This window comes from Chlamydotis macqueenii, chromosome 18, assembly GCF_036417535.1.
Source record: "Chlamydotis macqueenii isolate bChlMac1 chromosome 18, bChlMac1.mat, whole genome shotgun sequence".
Taxonomy (NCBI): Eukaryota; Metazoa; Chordata; class Aves; order Otidiformes; family Otididae; genus Chlamydotis; species Chlamydotis macqueenii.
Window position 1 is genome coordinate 3,561,679 of NC_141573.1, and position 19,675 is coordinate 3,581,353.

General features: G+C 38.1%; 1 protein-coding gene across 2 annotated transcripts in view; it reads left to right on the forward strand.

The window, feature by feature from the left end:
- Window positions 1-19,675, forward strand: part of PRKCA (protein kinase C alpha) — a 157,453-nt gene that overhangs the window by 87,142 nt on the left and 50,636 nt on the right. For both annotated transcript variants that reach the window (XM_086762171.1, XM_086762172.1), the window contains exons 4-5: window positions 7,973-8,084; window positions 8,803-8,931. In XM_086762171.1, the coding sequence (XP_086618297.1) occupies window positions 7,973-8,084; window positions 8,803-8,931 (241 nt within the window). The remainder of the gene's footprint in view (window positions 1-7,972; window positions 8,085-8,802; window positions 8,932-19,675) is intronic.

Here is a 19,675-nt window from a genome sequence, read left to right on the forward strand (position 1 = left end):
AATGTTAAACTATATGTTATAAAATGCGTTCAAGGTGTAAAGGATACTCCAGGTTGAAAACTGTATATGTTCAACAAATAAATTAATAAATTGCCAAATAATAAACCTAAGAAATTAGGTTTTTAAGCAAGGCATATACATCTGTGCCTGTCTTTGTAGTACTCCTTTTGGATCCAGATCCCTGGATTCAATCCTTATTGAAATGATTATACACCGTAACATTATGTTGAGTTGTATCTGAAACACAATCTTGCCCCATTTCTTCCTGGTCATGAATCAGTTTCCAACAGGATCTTTTGTTTATGCACTTTCTGTAATTATACCTTCAGTTTCTTCATTAAAAAAGAATGAAGAAAACATAGCCAGTAAACACCAAGTCCCTTCCAAATCTATCTGTCTTTATAGTAATTAGGAAATTACAAATACTTGTGAGTACAGTCATGCAAATCTTCCTTCTCCATTTGCCAACTCAGTACTATTCTATACAAGAAGAACATGAACAAAAGGCAGCAATCAAAATCAGTTGATTCAATGACCACCTGTTTCTTTTAATTAAAAAATAACAATTTAGTGTGAATTCCATCAGGGAACTGAAAAATCTGCCTTTTAGTCATTTGTGAACTGTGGTCAAGTTGTTGTATTCTATACAAGTATAGAGAAGGAAATAGTTGATTGACAATTGTCGCTATTAATTAAATATGATTTTTTTTTTTCTGATTGTGTACCTTCTTAACTCTCTTCAGGTTAATTAAGAATAGAATGTTCTTAGTAACAGTGACAGGAAAAGACCTTTTTGTTGTTATCTTTGGATGAGGTGTCATTTATTATCATGAAAGAGTTCTCTTCTGCAGAACTTGAGACTCATTTTTGAATGTAATTCCAACCCTTGAACCCATGGATGAATTGGCCGCAGTTTGGACTTGCCGTACTGCAGCTGCTTCCAGATGTGCTTGCATGGGTCTGCAGGCAGCACAGCAGCGTTTGCTCAGCGCTCTGCCCTGTGTGTGCATAAGGGCAGGGCTCTCCTACCTCTCTTATCTCTGAAATCCACCATAAAAAGAGCCTCCCTCTTCTTTTCTTTGCATCCTTGTGCAGTCTCACAGACTCATTTACATAGGTTTTATTACCTGTATTTTTACTTAGTCTTCATTTTCTTATCCCACTACTATCTTTGTTATTGTGGAGTTGAATGCAACTCTGTTTATGCTCTGAACACCTACTAGTAGTTAAGGTGTGCAAGGGCTTTCCCATGAGAGGAATGAAGGCTTCCTCCGAGTTATTCCTTAGAGTCACCCAAACGGCAAAACTCAAATTCTGCCTGGAGGTAGCATTCCTGGAAAGAGCCAGTGTATGTTTTCTTACCAGGTAAGAAAGCATGGTTATGTCATTCCTCCTGCTCCACTGCAGGAAGGCACTCTTAGTCACTATATGTCAACTTCTGGAAGCTTTTTTTGGGGGTGCTCGGCAGATAGATGTGGAGCTGTACGGACCCCAGGAACCACTGCAAAACCCATCTGACCCTGCTTTGAGCCAGGAATTGGGCTCCATGGTCTCCAGAGTTCCCTGCCAGCCTCAGCCTTCTGTGATTCCATGATATTTTTGACTCTTCGGCCAATAGAAGTCTTATCTTCCACTGTCCTTAACTGAAAGCCACAACACTTTTCTGCGCTGCAGCTCCAAGAGAGGAAGTATCAAACAAGCTTTAAGCATTTGTACATTTTTGTAATAGAAAGTGATATGATCTTTATATTGCTGACTTCATAACCTTACTAAATCATTCCCAAGAGTCTCAAATTCTCTTTGCTTTCCCTTTCCCATGTACACAGCCTCACTTGGTCAGGAAAAAGCAAAGCTGGTGACCAGTTAACAATGACTTTTTGCTGTTTCTTGCTTCTGGGCTCTGATCACGGAAGCCAGATTTAAAGCCCTGGAAGTTATTTCCAGTAGAAGCATCTGGCTCCTTGGTTCTCTCAGCTTCTCAAGGTAGAAGCTTCTTTCCCAACTTAAGATGCCATGCAAATCACTGAGATTTTTGTCGTCTTAGTAGGAAAATAAATAGCAAACAGTCGCTCAAACAGGCATGGTATCTGAATGAGGACTTAGATACTGTAGTCACTGTCTGGAAGATGTTCAGAAAAGCTGGAGTCTGAAGACTTTCATAAATGAAATGGAAGTTTGCCTGAGGACAGCGTGGGATGAATGTGGGATTTGGCTCCATACAGAGAAAAACAGGCTACGTGGTTCTTCTTAAATATGTTTTATTAACTTGGTATTCACTTGGGGAAGTTAAAGCTGTTTTAAGTAAAATATATGCAGTATAAATTGCAATGGTTTCATTGATCTGTTTGAGCAGCGTTCCTTACGATCCATACTTCAAAGACATTTGGAGAGGGACGAAGGAAGATGTAGGATCCAGTGTTTCTATTGCAGTAGGAAATGTTTAAGGGTAGTGCACTAATGTGGGGAAAACAGACCTGCCAGTCTTCCAGGGCTTTTCCATTGGTGAAGAGTAATTGTGATCTCTTACATCTTATGATTTGTATATGGTTTTGCGTATATTCCATGTATTGTCTCCCCTTCTGTTTTCGATAGAAATTCAAACAGTACGACAATTTATGTCACTGAGGTTCAGAAATTATTTTTTTTCTTTTGTCTAAGTGAGGTAATTTGGGATGTTTTCAGCTTACTTTTCCTTTACACCTTTTCAACTGGGAAAGAAATATATTTGTGTTTGATTGGGGATGAAGAAGAATCCTGTTATTCAGTCATGGATGTAGGAAATGGAAAACTGCGTACGTGTACATTTATTTACACAAAATTGTTTTTTGTTGTTGTAGGCCCTGATATAACCTTAGGACCTTACGGGTCATCTGCTGCGGAACTCCTTTAAGTTATTTACGTAATGGAAAATATAATCTTTCATTTCTCCCAGAATATTTCTACACTCACATTCTTGCATTTTCTGCTTCTCAATGGTCACAAAAATAGCAGTTCAGATATGGAAAAAAGCCTTTCACCAACCATAGGCAGTTTGAAAAAAAAAACAAACCAAACCTCTTACATCCTGCTAATGCCTTGTTCAGGTATGTGCGTGGGTATTAATGACTGCAAACTGGCATTTTTTCCCCCCACCCTGATCACTCGTACAGGCTCTGGCACTGACAGATCTGCTTGCAGTGTGGATTCAAACTCCTTTCAAAAATGTCACCGGTTCTGGCTGTGTCACCGAGAAGATGCTGAATTAAAGACAATGTGGGTATAGTTTCAGAGGTTTTGGTCTTAGATATGTGGTTCTGGTGACACAGGTATTGGTGCTATGAAGTCACATACTACGAAAGGACGTTAACAAGTAATAATATGATGCTGCTTTGTATATGAAATCTCCACTGATACAACACACACACAAACTGGTTTTTGTATATTTTATACTTAAAAGCAATGTGATATTTAATGCCTGCAAAATTATTGTTAGTTCAGTGTTGCTATCAAGGGGAATAAAATTCTAATCAAAAGGGAGCTTTTAGAAAAGATTCAGAAATATAATGCTCATAAGCCATTTTGTAATGCGTTACAGCACAGTTTGACGTGTGCCGCTGGTTAACCATGCACTTTCAATTATTGCACACCCCCGTCTTTGAACAGAAAAATTACGGAATGATTTCTCGCAGGGGGTGCTTTCCATTGCTGTTCAATAAAGGAAATGGATTCGTTTATGCTAAAGAAAGAAAAAAGGCAGCGATGGTGGCAATACTGCTGCAGGAGGGCAAAATGTAGTTCGATGGCAGTGCATGGCTGGAAAGGCGTGTGGGTTTGGCGTGGGTTTGGTGGGATGCCTCTGTGTTCTTCTGCTTCCCTCTGCTGGGTGGCAGGATTCCGGGCAGGCTGTGGAGCAAATCCCAACCCCTTCTGACAGAGCTAGAGCTGCCTGTCTGGGCAAGTCACTTCTGCAAACTCATTTATTTTCTTTTTTTTTTTTTAAAGGTTTCTGCTCCATTTTTGGTTTTCTTTCAATAGGTCCACATAGTGCAAGTCTGCGTACAACGCAGATCTGCTCAGGGCGATTTTGTGGCTGCCTGTCTCTGTATAACCATGTCTCAGCTTTGAGACTAATTAATAAGATTTTTGTTTGTTTGTTTGTTTTAACTGTATGGGGTGTAGATGCCCAGTTGCTGTTCATCTTTGTAGGGATGCTGCACCCATATATGCCATGACAGGCTCTGAAGCTCCAGTCCATTGTACTGCGGTCGAATTGCAGAGCACTGGCTAGATTTCTGCCAATTTAAAGGGTTTTAAAAGACAAATATTTAAATGTCTGTGTTATTGATTGCCCAGAGTTTCCTTTCCAATTTAATTATATTATATTGCACATAGTTGTACTTATAAAAATAGAGGATTGTCTTAATAATAGCAGAGAATTCACTTTTTAGCATGAAAATAACATGAATTTTAATAGAGCATATCATTCATCACTCTTAAACAAGTGCTTTCCCATTGCTTTCCCATTGCCACTTTCCCCCTTCATAATTTTGATGGATTTTGGAAACAGAAGTGGGTTTTCCCTCTAGAGTTTCTCAATTAATCTATGCCAAGTTTAGTGCAAAGTTCAATTCTCTTGCAAATAGCAGCCATTATTTGGCAGTTCATCTGTCATATCCTGGCTTGGCTCCCTCTGTTTACTATGAAATATGACTGCCAGCTATGCTTTGGGAATTATTGAAAGTTTACATTGATTAAAAGGGGATATTTGAAGAAAATTTACAGGAGCTTACCTCTAACTCAATACTTCTAAATGAAAAAAAACGTAAAGACAATGCTATTTCCTCAGTAACGCATATACCTCACTTAATGCATATTTAACATTGGGAAGGACTAAACTGTGTTGACAACTAATAAGTCTTATTTGCTCTTAATAATATAAGTAATTAGTACTGGCAATGTGATGATTATTACTAATATAGTTACTTATAATTAAAGTGTGAACTGTAGATTCAAGGATAGTTCTAAGTGCATGAGAAGCCCATGTTGGTATAGAGAATGAGATAAAAAGGTTTTATCGTCTGTGACGGATGTATAGACATCTCTGAGCTTGCTCTGTACCTTCTCAGGCTTGCTTGCAAAACAGTAATGTTTTGTATACTTCAGTTTACCAGAAATAAAAAAGTGCATAGGATTGAAACAGAAAAAAAGGATTAAATACTGATGAAAAGTGCACTCTCTTACTTGTTAGCTTTTAAATAGCTTTGAGGTTCTTCCATTTACTTCTATTAATGGGAGTTTAAAAGATATTTTCTACATGCAAAGTTTCCATTTCATTGGTAGTTTTGGTACTGTTTTCTTTTGTCCCCTTTTTTATGCTGTGCCTTAAAGAAGTGACTTTATGTGTGCATATAGAATAATAACTAATAATAGTCAGAACATACTTGCCTCTCTTTAAAAAAATAATTCCTATTGAATTGCTCATTTTAAACACACAGTAAGTGTTTTCATACAATGATAGAAAACTAATATTTCTTATAGAAAGCAAATTATGGCGCAGGAGTTCGTGAGCCTTTGCTTATGCAGTATAGTTGTCCTTACGTGTCACAACATTTTTAAGCTGCACACACGCCCCTGCTTAACTTAATTACCATGTATATTCCATTGACTGGAATTATTTAGTAGTGATTGTTGTATAATTTCAGTATAATATACAGGTTCAATGTATTTAGTAGACGTTCACTATAATAATTTCCCATAGTTCTTTCCCCTCTATATCATTACTTTATACTTATAAATACCACTTATGTCAGATGTTAAATACAACTTTAAAAATCTATTTTTTCGCTGTCATTCTTGGAAGCTGCGGGTTTTGTCCTTCTCTGCCACAGATGTGCTTTCTAAAGTAATATTTAAGTGTATGTATTTATAAGACAACAAAGTCCCCTTATGTCTTCTAAACATAACAATTTACGGAAGAATTAGCTTTGAAAATGTATTTTAAATTGTTTGGAAGGCATATAGTGGGAGTCGATCCGTCAGATAACCCTTAGTAAAGCAATGTTCCCATGACCCCGCACCGCAAGACCCGTTGGCTATATCTTTAATAAATAACGGAACAGATGTTCTCTGGAGCACTCAATGTCATTCCGTTTAGGATAACTGTGTTTACAAAATAAATATGGTTGTTAGCAGTTTGCATTTCATATCTTGGGCTGTATACCAAACAAAACCATTGAGATAGGTTCAATTCTTAAAGTGAAGTCTTTACTCGTTATTCTGGACACAATATAATTTCTATCTGTGCAGTGAAAACTGCTGGCAATAGATTCATGACAAAATTTAGAATCAGTACCCCAAAAAATTCACACAAAGAATGCTTGCCAAAACAAACAAAAAAAACCCTTCACAAAGTGTGGTATGGCAAGATCTTAAATTTTGAAGGCAAATTTTTGCCTTCTCATAGTCATATTTGTGTGAAAATTCCCAAATTTCTTGAATTTCTTGAGAAAGCACTTATACTAGAGAAATCTTATTTTTGAAGAAAAAGTTAGCAGGTTTTCCATTTTTGCATGATATGCTGTGCTTTGCTTTTGATTTTTTTTTTGAAAGCTTTTATTGACAGATGCAAGTTGAAAAGTTAGTTTTTATGACAATTTAATAGTTCTTGTATAAAGGTATATGAATATAAAATGTAAACAGAAGAAAAACATTTTGAGGTCTTATTTTGCAGATGTATTTTTGTAAAGGATGTTTTAATACGTGGCATTTTGTAATTTCCATGGTGTTTCTGTTAGTGTCTGAGGCTGTAAAAATCTGAAGGAAAACAGTAAGAATGTTAGCAAGAACTGATTACAAACCCCAGTGTATTTTAAGTGAAAAAGTATTGCTGCTCTTCCCAACTTTTGATCAAGATTGTGCAGTGATAGTTTTTACTAAAATACAGAGATAAACTGTGTTTCCCAAGTCCATGTTAAAACTAGTTGGGGCTGAAAGGGGTCATAAAGGATATCAAAATACACATGATGTGCACAAAAATATAGGGCTGTCAGGCTGTTTATTTTGGCAGTGCACATCTCCACGTGTTGGGAATAGGCTGCCCGAGTTCGGTGGACGTGAAGTTCTGTGGCTGTGTGTATGTAGAATGAGCCTGGTGTGGGTGAATGTGTTAAAGTTGTAATTTCTAACTTTCCTACAAATGTTTTTGGTTTTCCAAAGGGGACCTCTACCCCTAAAGAAACAGCAAATGTATTTGGATGCGTCGTACTCTGTCCGGTTCCAGTTTTAAGTGATTTGTCTGTATTCCCTTTCACTGGTCCTAAATCAGAAACCATTTCCAAGCTGCTGGTGGCCTTAAGATGTCCTCACTAGAAATTTCTTGATTGGAAAATCAGACAGGAGTGGCAATCTCAGTAAAATATTTGCTGTATGCCAATTTAGAATTTGTTCACTTTCATTTGCAGTAGTGTATACTATACATTTGCAACATTTCAAGGTGATCCCATCTTTGAGATCCTGATTTTACAGTCATTTGACTATATTTCAGATCAGCCCCATAACGAACTCTTCCTTCCCTCCTCTCCTGCTATTTCATCGTTCCAGATGGGGATGGTAACACGCTGTAAACAAGCAGACAGTATATGACACTTTAGCCCCAGGCTGAATGCTGTCATTGTACTTTATGCGTACGTACAGTCAGTATTTGGAAGTTTTAATGTAGATGAATCACAGGAACAAGCCTGCATTCACTGAGTTGACATATTCTTTCTTACAGCAAAGCAAGGGAAAATGGGAACCGAGGCCAGCGTACCTGCAGCGACGTGGGTACCGCTGTAAGGGCTGTGAATAAGATACGTGCTGGAATATATTTTTCTGTAGAATCAGTTGCAGAGCTGCAAAGTTTTTCGTATTTGAAGTAATATATTAAAGGTCTGTCAGTCTTATTTTTCTTATTTTTTTTGTGACTTAAGAATCTCTTTCATTTTTTTTCCTTCAGGATCCCAGAAGCAAGCACAAATTTAAGATCCATACGTATGGGAGTCCAACCTTTTGTGACCATTGTGGGTCACTGTTATATGGGCTTCTGCACCAAGGGATGAAATGTGACAGTAAGTGAAGTTTTCCTGTGTTACCAAAAGGGTATTTTAGAAATTAAGTGGAAACACCAAGTAACGGCTTCTGTGGAAATACCATTTCAAATGTCAGCTATTTATAGTACTGTTATATTTCAAGTGGATATTTCAGTACTATAATAATATACTAATTAAAATCACCCCTGCTGCTTACAACATGGTATGTTGAGTTGGATGTGACTGAAGAGCGTTTGCGTAGCAGTTTCAAGGAAGGCTGGTTTTGGACTGGTCAGGTGAATACACTGTTGAAAACTGAAATTTCAGTTTGGTTTGGAGCCAAGGTCCAGTGTTTTTCTTGCATTTCATTTGTCTTGAAAGTCTCCTGCTAGAAAACCTAGTAATCAATTTAAACCTAACTCCCTTCACTGCTAATGCTGGCATGAATGCTCTGTTTTCTTAGTCAAATTCCCAGCAAGTCTTTATTCCATTTTCACTTTTTTTCCCATGCACTTCATTAATGATACCTTAAGGTTTCTGAAGTAGATTATTTTATTCTCTGTTTCATTCACTGTCTACAAAACGTTTTGTAAGATGGAAACTAGCCATGTCATTCCGTTGAAAAACATGCAGCTGTAATGTGAAAGTCTTGCCAACAGTTAAGCATAGTAATCTTAATTCTCACTTTGCTCAGCGTTTGCAGTGTAATCATATTATTAGTTTCTCATAGCTGTCTGAACCGTTTTTATATCCACAGCCTGTGATATGAATGTTCATAAGCAATGTGTCATAAACGTCCCAAGCCTCTGTGGCATGGATCACACGGAGAAAAGAGGAAGGATTTATCTGAAAGCTGAAGTCACTGGTGACAAACTGGAAGTAACAGGTACACAACTCACTTTGGAGTTTTGCAGGGATTATAAATGTGTAATAGACACTGGGGGTTTATGTACCTTGGTCAAATCTTTGTGTATTAAAGCCAGTGGCAGCGTATTTCCCTTCAGAAGTGTGAGGATTTCATTCAATGTGTCCTTGAATCAAGAAATGCTATGAACTGTTGTTCATAAAAATAAATCCAAAACTGAAAGCTGTGCTAATAGCTTTAAAAACTCAGGAATATTAATTAGAAAATCACAGTAATATCATTTTTTTGTGTAGGAAGCAGCCCAGTAGGATAGCTAGCTGTTCAGGAAGTTAGCCATCATCTTAAGAACACAAGAAATGCTCTAAACTTTCATCAGCTGAGGAGCCGTTTCCTGCATTTCAGAGTACTTAATAAACAAAGGCAGCTTGGATTCAATCCCAAATATTACTCCCAGTAAGTTATAAAATAAAAAAAAAAAATAAATTATCACATTCTATAAGGTTTAAGTTATTAGGATGGGGAGGAGGGAGAGAGAGAGAGAGGAAAGAGAAGGTGGCAGTTCATTTCCTTGGAAGTGCTGCTTCCAGGATTTATGAGGAAGTTTTGGTTGTGCACACGCATGCACACACCCACACACCCCCACCGACCCATTCCACGTCTGAAGTTGCAAAAAAAAATTCTGGAAAATGTATTTTGCAAGTTGAAGGATTTTGTCCTCCTACATACACATGTAATGGGTTGTTTAACTCCAACAGCACTTCATTGTGCTGTGTCAGAAAGTGGAGTTTATCGCTCAGAATCTGCATAAGAATTTGTATTTACAGCACGTTACACTTGTTCTGTGCGCGCTTTCTATTTTAGCTGGGGCCAACTCATAATTAGTGTACCTGGTATCTGAAGTGTAAAGTTGGTAGTGAACTTTATTGTTGATTTTTCCTTTCTGTTGGATGCAAATATGCCAAAAATGATTTTTGCCAATCAGATTGCAATGTATTTACTCAAAGGGAGAGCATGGGGCAGGAAGCAGGATGGACAGAATTTAAATAAGGGAAGGAATAACAAAAAAAAAATTTTGTTTTGTTTTGTTTTTTTTACAGGTAGAGGCAAGTCTCTAAAACAAACTAAATTCTAAAAGAAAATTCCAATTTGTCATGGCTCAAAGCTTTAAGGAAATTTCAAATATGTGCTATAATAACTAGAAACAAAATAAGTGTGATATAACATAGGAAACGGAGTAAAGAAGCTGTCGCGGATGAAATATTTCACATGGTTATGATTTGGCAACAATTTAAGATTTATTAATGGTATGAGGTAAATCAAAAGTTGAATTTAGCAGCACTTAATCATTAGCCAATTCAAAGATTAATAAAGTAATTCAATGAAGTATATTATGATTAAAACAGCAACTGAATTACAGATTCAAGAATGACAAGATTCACACTAACTTACTACAGGGTATCCTAAATCAATATGTATGTATGTCTCTACACCAAACGCACATGTACAGAGATATTTGGATCCAATGAAGTATCTACGTAGAGGGGACTAGCCTACAGTTAAAAGTTTCCTCTTTTTCTCTATATGGGTAGAGAGGTGAATAGGGGCGACCAGCCTATAAAAGTTCCCTCTTCCTTCTCAGGTTTAGAGTAAATGCTCGCAATGTGTCGGCATTCCTCAATGGGCGATAACTGAGCCTTGAGAAGTCAAACTTCACCCTGGCCTTTCATCGACTCTGCCAGCAGATGGTCCTTAAACCTCTTCGGTCTAAGGAGCCCATGCCTGAGCTCTCCCAGCTCAGGGGAGATGCTGGTCACAGCCCGCTGCGATCCAGGAGAGCTCAATGGCTCTCACGTAGGGTCGCTATTTATAGGGTCCAAGGTAATTGACTTCTGTCAGGTACTTCTCCATTTCAGCCTGACTGAGATAGTGGAATATTCTGGTGCTTTCCACAGTTGTTTCTGGTATCATGCACCTCAGTTTTGACTTGGGCTGAGATGTACTAAATTGCCAGGACAAAATGGACTGTTGTTATTGTTTCCCTTGTTTAAAAAGGGAGCCAGATGCGTGAAGGGGGTGCCTTGACACTCTGGTTCACCATATTCACAGTCTGTTCCTGGCTTACCCTGGGTTGGTATGAGGCCCAGGAGGGGAGGAATTGCACCAAGCACCAAGTGACTCAGGAGGGGGGCGGGTTGCCACCACCACAGAAACTCATAAAGCACAAGTTGAAAGACCTAGAGCCTATTATACACCAAAAGGATGTTCCTTCTACTTCTGCTTCTTTGGGGAATGAGTCTCTGTAGAGACCATGCCCCTTGTAGTCAACATAAAGGAAATTAGATCATCACGCTGAATTTTCACAGCTTATAGAACCAGCAAACTTCCCTCCTGGCACTGTGTTCATTCATGGCTTTGTTCTCTCTGAATCCGAATCCCTCCATATTCTCCTGTCAGACTTTGTAAAATGCATTGAAAAGGAGAGGTCTGATAGAAATTAATTATAAAGAATCAGAACGGATCTGAAGTGATACTTAATTGTAGCTTAACTTTTTAAATAGCTGCCTGTAGACGTAGGAGGGGTAAATTTGTCCAGGGTACTGTCATTAACAGAAAGGTGGTTTCATTAAGTAGTGAGGCATTTCAAAGACAGTGATGCGGGTTCCAAAAGTAATTTGTACCATGAGAGAGAACTAATTTGAAAATCATCCAAGTGACAAAATTTAATATTTGCATTATTCTAGGCCACTTTGCGGCAAGGTTCTTAAATATGGCTTAAGCTTTCTGGCATAATGCACATAATTTGACAAGTAACATGTACATATTTTCTGATAATTCAGAAGGTTTATAATCCTTTTAGGGACAAAAATATTTGTCACAAGTCTTTGTGGTACCAAAAACATAAACCAATTGCAAAATAGGTGTTCTTTTAGTACACAATTTTAACTGAAAATATCTTATCTGAAATATGAACAGGGTAAAATTGCTGCAGATATCTTATAGGTTTTCTTCATAAGCTCTTTTTGATGTGAGTGTACTTGGTAAATACTGTTACTTTTGTCTTTATAAATAAAACATTTCCATCCCTCAATTAAGTAGGTTTCTGGACAACAAGAAAAATGTTATTAAAAAATTATAACCTTGTTATGTATATAACAATTACGGTGCTGTTAAGTTGTTTTGGTTGAGACTTGTCAGCATTTCCAGGCTTTCAGAAAATTTCTTGAAATAAAAATGACAGTTGCCTTGAAACAAGCTTTTTTTTTTTTTTTTAAATAAAAAATACTATACAAACTAAGCCCAGACTGGGTGAAGTTTCAGATACCTTTTCTGCATGTTTAACTGAAAAGGAAATTAGCAGTTGTCAGTTCATGGACATACGGCTATGCAAAAATTTCGAACTCCTTTTCTCGCAGTAGGGCATTGCTTCTAAAATATTTATTCACAAAACCTTTGTTAGAATATACAGTCCCAGGGCCGCCAAACACAATACCACTGCCTTTAGCTTTGGGAAAGGAGGTAAGTTAAATGCCCAGGAGGTTTAGGAACAGCAGGAAAAATAATCAATAATTGGCTGTTTGGTTTGAGCCTTTGCTTGAATCTTTTTCGAAGGAATTACTCTGTAGGTGTTGAACTCCTTCAGCTGAATTCCTGAATATCTCTGCTCTGCATCCTGTTTTGGTTGTTAATTAGTTCCTGCTGATTCTTTTGTAGCTGGCCTTGATTGCATGCAAAACACTTATGCTGCTAAATGCAGACATGCCACTCTGGTTGGCATCTTACAAATATTGTTGATGGGCAACTCAACCATCCCGCTTCCAGCCAGGAAACCCGATGAAGGCTGCAGCACAGTTAATGATGACTGCGAGATACGGTTGTTTTGGGGACACTGTTTAGTACATTGGAAGTTGACTTTACTTCTGCGTCATTGCTGTCGGGGTTTTAAGGTGGCTTATGTTTCCAAAAAAGGCCACAGTACGTGCACACTTACTAAGTGTTTTCCCAATAAAATATTGTAACTAGGACTGTTTGGCTTTTTTTTTTTTCCCAGTGAATGCTAGAAAAGAGGCAAGGCAGTATACTGCCAGATGGAGCTGGCCAGTGGTTCAGTCAGATTATCTAAAATATCTAAGTACTTTAGCAGGTTTTGAATTGAACTAAGGATGGAAATGATGCAGACCTACATGTAAACATACTTAATACTTCCTAGGTCAGATCTTCAATCTGAGTGCTTAAAGGTAGACATACAGTCTTTTCTGCGTGAATGCTAGAGACTCTGCAACACTTTTTCACAAATTAGTAGGAATTTTCTATTGGTATGGTTTGCCAAAACCTCACCATCTTCCCAATATGCCACATTGAGTGCTCATTTGTGTTGCAATTCTTAAATATGAATGGTTTCTTTTGTAGCTACTAGCTTGAGAGTTGCACTGGATAGTAATGATTTATTTCATTTGCAATAAGTCAACTTGGTAGTTTTTTTTTTAAAACAACTGTCTTGAATTACTTCTTTTTTTTCAGATCACTGAATTTGTGACCCTTTTATAGGTTTGACTGACTTAGTGATTCTGCTTTTAGGCACAGTAAAGTAGTTTTTACTATTCTTAATCTATGCTTTTTGCAATGAATTTTCTTCCTCCGGATGTGTGTTGAAAGTTTTGTCACTCTTAGGTTTACTTGTTGACTCATCTTATCATTTGAGGCTCTTCTGCGTGAGTTTGTAGGTGGCTGAATCACAGTTTTTATTTTTTAATTTTTTTTTAAAAAAATATTTGTATAGTGTGTAAACAATAACGTATAAAAAGCAGCCAGATTTTTGGAATCCTAAACTGTGGCCTACCTGTTGCTGGGAGTTGGGTGTGACAGCAGCTGACAAAAATGAACTGCCTTGCGACACAGGCGCCAATTTAGAGGCAGGGTGTTAGTGACTCGCTGTCAGCTAATGCACCTTACTGTTATGTGAATGTTATTAAAATACATATATACGCAGCCCAGAGTCTTCAGGGTTTTTAAAGTGTATATTTCTTAGCTGAAAGAATACCGAAAATATGGTTTTATTCTTTAGTGGTGCTTCTGTTATTTAAAAGAGGACGAAACCTGGCAGCCATCTTTGCAGAGGCTGGGAGCACATAACAGGCTCTCCAACAATCATCTCCCCAGGAGTTCTGCACTCCCCACCGTACATTTTTCAAATTATTTATGAATGTATGAATACTGAGCCACCCTATGGCACTGCATATTAATGTCTCACTGCTTGCTCTGGACAGCTGGGTGAAGACCCTCTGCACAAACAAGCTTGAGAGGCAAACCAGAGAATTTAGGCACATTTCTAGATTCTCATAAAAATTGTGAGAAGCTGCTAGAAGTTTCACCTTTGTCCAGTGAACTCAGCCAGGCCTAGGGTGGGCCCACTGCTGGCCAGGGCTGAGCTACTTTGCGACAGTGATAAATGCCTCTGTGATAACGTATTTAAGAATATGAAAAATAAATTTAAAAAAAAATGTAGTAAAGAAGCAGAAGCAGGGGGCAGAGAGGGTGCAAGCCTTGTGGGCCTTGTGGCCCTCACCCTCTGGCCTCCCACCGGGCGGCCGTGTAGGCCCGACTCAGCCCGGCTCGACCACAAGAAGTGGAGAGGAGATGAGACGTGAAGAGAACCTGAGAGGCATCTGCCTCAGCATGATTGTGAAGAATTTTTTTGTGAGAGGAACGGCTGCAGACGCCAAGATCAGTGAAGAAGGACAGGGGGAAGTAAAGTTGCTCCTGGCCGAGATTCCCCTGCAGCCTGTGGTGATGACCGTGGTGGAGCAGGTTGTCCCCCTGCAGCCCATGGAGGTCCACGGAGGAGCAGAGATCCACCTGCAGCCCGTGGAGGACCCCACGCCAGGGTGGGTGGATGCCTGAAGGAGGCTGTGGCCCGTGGAGGGCCCGCTGGGGCAGCCGTTCTGGAGGGACTGCACCCCGTGGAAGAGATGACCCACGCCGGAGCAGTTTGTGAAGGTCTGTAGCCCGTGGGAGGGACCCAACGCTGGAGCAGGGGAGGAATGTGAGGAGCTCTTCCCCCGATGATGAAGGAGCAATGGAAAGCAACATGTGATGAACTGACCGTAACTTCCATTCCCTCTTCACCCTGTGCCGCTCGAGGCAGGGGGAAGGAGGTAGAGGTTGAAATGAAGTCAGTCCTGGGAAGAGGGAGGGATGGGGGGAAGTCGTTTGGTTTTTTTTTGTTCTCTCCCTCATTATCCTGCGTTGATTTTATTAATAATAATAAATAGTTTTCCCCAAGTTGAGTCTGTTTTGCCCCTAACGGTAACTTCAATGTTCTCTCCCTGTCCTTATCTCAAACTTGGAGCTTTTTGTTGCATTATTTCTCCCCCATTCCCTCTGAGGGTGGGGGGAGTGAGTGAGAGACTGCGTAGCTTGGTCCCGAATGGGGCTAAACTGCAACAGTAGGTCGGAATTAGTGTTTGTGTTTGTTAGCATTAATTTAATTATAATCTGCAATGGATTTTAGAAGAGAACATATATGAATATTCTGGCTATTTGACTATCTTTTCGTACTAAATACCTATAAAGTGATCTGAAATAATTACTTGCATGTGGGAGGCATTTTTAATATCTCAAAAGAATGTGAATTGCATGTTTTATGTCTCTAATATCTTCTCTCTTTTCTGACATTCCCAGAATCTGCAGGGTTCCTGCGTTCTTTACAGCAAGAGCTCTGCCTTTAACAAATGCCAACCCCGGTAGCAGCTGAATGCTCCCCATTCCATTCACTAAATTACCTTTACTGTGAAGAAATAGTATTTAAAAGAAACATTAGTCTTTCAAAAATGGCCATCTGCATGCATATAAAAAGTTTAACTAAAATGTAAGAATATAAATAGATAAGAATTAGAAATCTATTAGTGTATCCCTTTTCAGATTATTTGATACATCTTTTGTTAAGACTTATGTTTTATTAAGTAGCTTCCCAACCCAGTAGGATATTTTTTAAATTATTATAATTTTTATAAAGGTAATTTATTTTACAAGTAAAATACAGTTGCTCCTATGAGATTTCCAGTTGAAATCAAAACCGGAGAACCTATTGCAGGCACAAGTACTTATTAAGTAGCATTAGAGATGATGATACATTTTTTGTTAGTAGGAGAGAATATCTTAATAAATACAGAGGAATGAAGTATCATGCAACATTGGTTCATTTATCATCTTGTTTTAAGAAGGAAATTAATCATCTGTTTCTTGTGCGTAAATCACCTGTGAAGTGCAAGTGTTCCAATAGTTGACATTCATTATGTTGCCATCTTTCAGGATTTGGGAAATGGAGTCTAATGAGTAGGCACTGGTCTCTGGAGGGATATTAAAAGATCCCCCTTGCTGGACAAGGGAGCGGTTATGGAATAGAGAGAAGTCTCATATCAGAAAGCCCTTTCAGTGGCTGAAAACTGTATAGAAATTGGGAATTGTCTGAAAAGCAGGATTTGTTTTGGAGCCAGTTGTACATGTGAGTCACAACCAGCTCCAGAAAGCAAGCATTCCATAAGAGTTTTAATAAAATCTTACAACAAATCTTTAGTGAAAGCTGACTGGGTTTGGATTTTGCATTTAGGGAGTACAAGTACACATGTTGGAAGAAAGACTATTTTCAGTAATAGGTAAATCTTTTAAATAGTGATTAAGGGGAGTGCAGGAAAGTACTGGGGAGAAAGTTCCTTGGCTGGGAATACAAGATCCTCTGTCACTCATCTAAGTCATCTCTAAACTGGGCAGATCACTGATATCCCTACCAGAATTTTCTTCAGGAAGGAAGGAGAATTATGGAATCATTTACTAATGCTTTATTGTGGGAAGACAGAAACTTTACGATGTATTGGAGCTAACAAAGGTCTCCCTTTTTTTTTGAGACTTGAATCCTCTTCTAAAAGCTGCTATTCACATGTAGTTGAGAGATTCCTGCTCATCTAAGTTGTCTGTAGGAAGTAAAAGACTGGCAAGAAATGGTTGCTGTGAATAGTAAACTGTTTTATTATCAACAATTGGGAATTCAGGAGAAAGGTAGCTGTGACTCACTTGAAAAGGAACTGAGTAAACTCATGCTGCCGATAATTCAGCTTTATTATAGGGACAGAAACATTTATTTACTCATTCTCATGACTAAATTTATTTGCTGATGTCACAAGAAGTTATAAATCTATAACTGCATGTGTCTTGCAGCTTTTGACCTATACAATCTCATGGAAAAAGTTCCAGTTTTGTCATCCACTCTCTGAATTCCTCAAAATTCTGCCTGAATTTCTTCTCTTTACTAAAGTGTTGGTTGTTCTCTGCCAGCTCACTCTGTCTTATTTAGATATTTATTTAAAGTATAAATATCTAAGATCTAGCTCTGTATTTGCTTATGTCTTTATGTTATTCCTGGAAAAGTGGGCGACCCAGTTTTAGGCATGGCTTCTGGATAGATATTGCTGGATTATAAGTAGCACATAATGGAAGAGCCATAGGACAGCCATCAAATAGTCCACATTTTCTGCTAACTAAACTTTTATGACTTCTTCATTAACAATGAGAAGGAAAACAGTACACGTTTTTTCCCTATGGTGAGCTGACAACTGTGCCTGGTTTTTAGAAGGAAACATGGGCAAGCTTGGATTTGTTAGAAAGTTCAGTATATACTTCACTGTCTTTTCATCTGCGTGCATTTTCAGTCCCCGTTAAGAGTCTAATTTGGACAAAATGTAGGAAATTTAACTTGTACCAGCAACTTTGCTCAGTACAGAGGTCATTAACGTACTTAATAGTTACGACGGAAAACTGGCAAGTAGTATTTTAGGTTTCTGTCCAAGTTACGCTCCAAGTGATGCTTAACTGTATCTCACTTCAGCCATCTATAAATTAGAGGAACATCTCTATCAGAGTGTTGAGTTTAATTAACTAATAGTTATAAAGCAGTATGAGACTGCTTGCTGTCATTACAGCTGTAGCAGAATTCCACTACAGTAAGTTGATGTATTTTCTTGGAGTTATTTTTCATTTAACTTTTTCTATTTCAAACTGTATTAGTGGGGAGGGGAAATCTCTTCTTCTTGTCAGTCCTCTTATAGAAACCTGACCTATCCTGTTAAAAACAGAGTGCCCTAAAGAGGTGGACCACTTAGATGCTAATTCTTTATAAGCACTATTTAGCACAAGTATCATCATGCTGTTTCCTCAAGAAAAGTACTGCTAAGTCAGTTGAAAAAAAGATGTCTAAGGGTACTAATTATGCAGACAAAAGTACAAATGGGCCAGATATCTTAAAACAAGGAGTGAGATAATTACTTCTTTGGCAGCCTGTATTTAGTATATGTTGCATCTTTCCTTCCCAGTTCATCTTTGAGCTTCTCTTTTCCTTGTATTTAAAGGACTTTTTTCTTTTTCTGTGTTTTCTGCAAAAGAAAGAAGTAGTCTTACACATACTGCCATGTCTTCCTGCTGTCAGTGTTGTTTTCTAGGCTCAGCAGCATGTATCAAGGCTAATCAGCGATGGCTTTCTCCAGGGAGCTCTCCCTAGCAGAGTCTCAGAGAATGGCTCTGCATCCGTCCAGCCAATTTATCAAAATTCTGCTTGGTTTCACACTGAGCATCTCCAGACAAAATGAAACATAAAGGATCAGTCTGAAGGTGCCATGTTAAAATTAAGCAAATTTGTTCAAGGAATTTTAATGAAAATATATTTCTGGGAAGTTGTAGAACACGTAGAGAGTTCTCCTCACTTATACCAAACTACAGTGTAGAAATAAAAATTAAAAAGTGGATTTTGACATAATAGTTCATGTGACAAACCTGACAGTGCAGTCACAAGTGCTATGCACAAGAGGACAAAAAAAAAAACCCAACCAAATATAGGTTGAGAGAGAGAACAGTTTGCATTGGAGGCTGTCACCTCATCCTTCACTCCCTTTATGGTTCTTAGCCCCTTTGGGATTGTAAATATTTAACTACAATAAGTTATTTAACCATGGTATTATTCCTCAGAAGTATTTGAAGATAATTTTCAGTGTGCCACATTTTAATATGGGGTGTGGATTTTTCTCATGGATTGAAAACAGAAATGGTTTTCCAGCTGACCACTGGCTGCAGAGATCCTCAAAGGGCAAACTCAGAGTCAATGAGACTGGAGACAATTTCTCTGGACTGAAAGCTGTCATTTCCCCAATTGCAAAGCCTTGTCAGCTTTATACAGGGAAAACTACAGATTAAATGCTCTGCAAGACAGACACTTGTTTCTGTTCTCTTCTTTTAAAACAGAATGTATTTTTTCTGGTAAAATTATTTAAGTAATATAGTTAGTGAATAGAATTACATTTTATTTAAAAATTTTAACCCATAAACATTTTCTGTCTCTCATTTTAGAAACAAAAATTTAAGAAAAGTAACTTAATCAGTATCAACTGTTGGTTCAAGTTAATGTGATTCCTTTCCAGCCATGATCTAATTTCAATAATTAATTTACACTGGGGTGTCTGTTCTGCTTGAGAATTATCTTGACAAATAAACTGATGTGTTCCAAATAAGTAGGTTGCATTCCTGTACTCAACCTTCTGTCTACAGCTGTTTTGGACATAAGCTACCTGTTACATCTTGTATCTCTCTCTTCCAAGATGTTCTACCACACCTAATAATCTCTCATTAAATAAACATACAGGTTAGACTGTTAGAAATTATTTGTTTTCTGGAGCAGTGGCTGGTTTTTTCACCCCAGATTTTTCCCTCTACAGCTTGAATCGAA